Source organism: Phalaenopsis equestris, unplaced genomic scaffold (assembly GCF_001263595.1).
Source record: "Phalaenopsis equestris unplaced genomic scaffold, ASM126359v1 Scaffold197735, whole genome shotgun sequence".
In the NCBI taxonomy this organism is placed as follows: Eukaryota; Viridiplantae; Streptophyta; class Magnoliopsida; order Asparagales; family Orchidaceae; genus Phalaenopsis; species Phalaenopsis equestris.
In genome coordinates this window covers 1-2838 of record NW_018217684.1, presented here as the reverse complement: position 1 = coordinate 2838, position 2838 = coordinate 1, and the positions used below count along the sequence as shown (strand labels likewise).

General features: G+C 39.7%; 1 protein-coding gene across 1 annotated transcript; it reads right to left on the bottom strand.

The window, feature by feature from the left end:
* Positions 1 to 162: 162 nt before the first annotated feature.
* On the bottom strand, positions 163 to 1409 carry LOC110035444 (small heat shock protein, chloroplastic-like). The gene is made up of 3 exons (XM_020739673.1): positions 973 to 1409; positions 826 to 886; positions 163 to 742 (listed from the first exon to the last, which is right to left on the bottom strand). Exons 1-3 carry the CDS (start codon positions 1214 to 1216, stop codon positions 367 to 369), a joined length of 681 nt encoding a protein of 226 aa, XP_020595332.1. The 5' UTR covers positions 1217 to 1409; the 3' UTR covers positions 163 to 366.
* Between the last annotated feature and the right edge of the window lie 1429 nt (positions 1410 to 2838).

Genomic DNA, 2838 nt, shown 5'->3' with positions numbered 1-2838 from the left:
GAAGGAGTAGATCGAATAGGAAGAGGTTATTTCAAATTCAAAAATGTTATGAACGTTATTCATATGATAAAATATAGCATCTGGAGTATGGACACAAGCTACATCCTGACAACGAACACAATACACCACAGACATTTTTTTTTCTCAGCTCAATTCGATGCATCACATACGTTATTTCGAACGTAACTTTACGTCCGAAGTCTCTCAATATTTTTTTTCCCTTCACACCCCTGCATCATTCAAACAAACAGTATAATTTTTCAGTGTTTTCTACACTAAACTCTGCACTTAAAGCCGCATATATATTTATTCATGACCAAACAACACATTTCTTCCCAACCCACACGAAGCACAAACCAATTCCGCTCACTGAATTTCCACATCAATAACCTTACGCTCCACCTTCGATTTCGGAACCGTAACAAACAAAACCCCATTTTTAAGCTCCGCCTTCACCTTCTCCTTCTCGCATGCTTCAGGCAGCACCAGCCGTATGCTGTAAGCACTAGCACTGCTTCCCCTCCACCACCCATCTTCCCCTGCCTTTCCCTCCCCACCTTCTTCCTTATGCTGGCTCTTAATAACCAGCACGTCGTCCTCCAACGACACCTTCACCTCCTCTTTAGTCAGTCCCGGCATATCGTACCTTATCTTCACCTCCTTTTCGTCCTCCTTTATGTCCCATGGCGTCCGCACCTCCCCCGCCGTCGTCCCAGGAAATGCAAACGCGTCCTCGAATATCCTGTCCATATGACAGGGGCGTCAAAACTTGATCCTGCAAATCAGACCCAAATCCTACCCGCAGACGAAAATTGACATTCCTACCTGTCCATGGTGTCAAGCATCTGCCTCATCGTTCTTATCGGCGACAGCGAGTCAACGAAGCCTGCGCCAACAGAAAAAAAGATTGGGCTCAAAAAAGATTTCAACTTTAGGCAGAGCGCGATGATGGGGAGAGCAGAGGAGTTTTACCAAAAGGTGAGAGTTCGAAAGCAGAGCGCCGAGAAGCTGGGGGTTCGATTGAGGAGGATTCCTGCTTCACTTGCAGAGATGTGTTTTCCTTCTTCTCGTCGGTGGCAGCGGCCATGACGGAGCGGCGGCGCATCATGCGGGAAAGAGATGGAAAGAGCGCGGGGGATCGAGGGAGCCTTGCAGTTTGCCTTGCAATGTGGGAAGAACAAGGAGAAAAAGCAAGTGATGCGGCTGCGTAGGCCATGAAAGAAGACAATCGAGAGCGAAGTTAGGAGAAGGTGAGGATGTGTTTGTTGATTTAGATGAGTAGGAGGGGGAGGAGTGCTGTGGGTGGATTTAAGTGCAGAGGGATGGGGGAATGGAGCGGGTGCGAGAGAAGTCGAGAAGGTTGTAATGGAGAAAGCGGCTGAATGTTCTGGAAGAGCTCGGAGGGTCGGAGAAGATGATCGAAGAGGCGAGCCATAACAACAGTGGATGTTAGTATTTATGTGTTATTGGGAGTACTGCGGTGTTATTTTGATAAAACAATACTGTAACACTACCTTAACATCTAAATATTATCATGCGCACTTAATTTAGATGTAGATCATCCAGATGTAATATTTTTTCTCTGTAAGGAAAAGGATTTAAGATACATTCCATAAAGACAAGAGCATTTACATACATATCATCTAATTCTAATGTATGTATATAACTCACATCTAAACTTTAATTTTTACATTTCAACAACCTTAATCTCTTATAGCACATAAAAAATATCACTATTATAACATTTTAAAAAAAGTAAAGTACAACTTTTTATGTACATATAGGATCACACATATATACACTATTTACCTACTAATTCCTAAAACATATTATCTACCATTCTACCACGCAAAACACCTTAAGACCCTAAAAAGTATCTCTCTATTTGTCTTTGCCTCTGTCCAATTTATGTCTTATCTCCTTCCCCCATGAAACCTTTACAGGTTGGGACTTCTTCTTGTTAATTGTTGCTACAGTCCTTCATTTGACTTGCCTGTCTTCAACCCTTTGCTTCGAACGACACATACAACCTTTGTTTTGACTTGTCAGATCAAATTTCATCATGGTGTGTTTCGTTGTCCGCTAAGCGAACAACTAAAGAGAACGTTCCAAGTTCAGAGTATTTGTTAAGTATGTGCAATTTTCATTTTTATCTTGAGAGGTTTGTTGATTGTTGGTTTTGAGTGGCTGGTTTGGTTTTGAGGAGTGAGATAGCTGGCTCGTTGATTCAATTTCATTTTGATCTAGTTTAGGTTAGGTTGAAACTCTTATTGTTTTCATGTGGTGATGAAAATATGTTGCAATAGCTAATACGCATAATGTTGATTGAATATTTTCTTGTGTTCTGATTTAGGTTGCAATTAAATTTTTATTATTTTGATGTGGTTGTGGAATTTCCTTATGATTTTATTTAGGCTGGAAGTTTTGTTGTTTTCATGTAGTGGAGAAAACATATTGCATTATCTGAGTTTATGGTTGACTGAATTTCCTTGTGATCTTTTTTGGATTGCAATAGAATTTTTGTTGTTTTGGTGTGGTTTTGGAATTACTTTTTTTAGTTAATGTATATGTGCTTATTTGCTTTATGTATGATGAATCCCTAACTATTTATAGAGAATTTCATCGAGTTTCTATCAAATTCGTTACGGTTTATCAAGAATTATTTACATGCTTGGTCATTTTCATTGAATAATAAATGTGTATGACATTAGAGCAAACTCAATTATTTTTTGGGGCTCTATTTTTTTTATTAGAAATGTGCTTTGGGACAGAATAACTGGTTTAGATTATCCAAAACCTAATCCAACTTGGTGATCAGCTAAATAATTGGCCCTACAA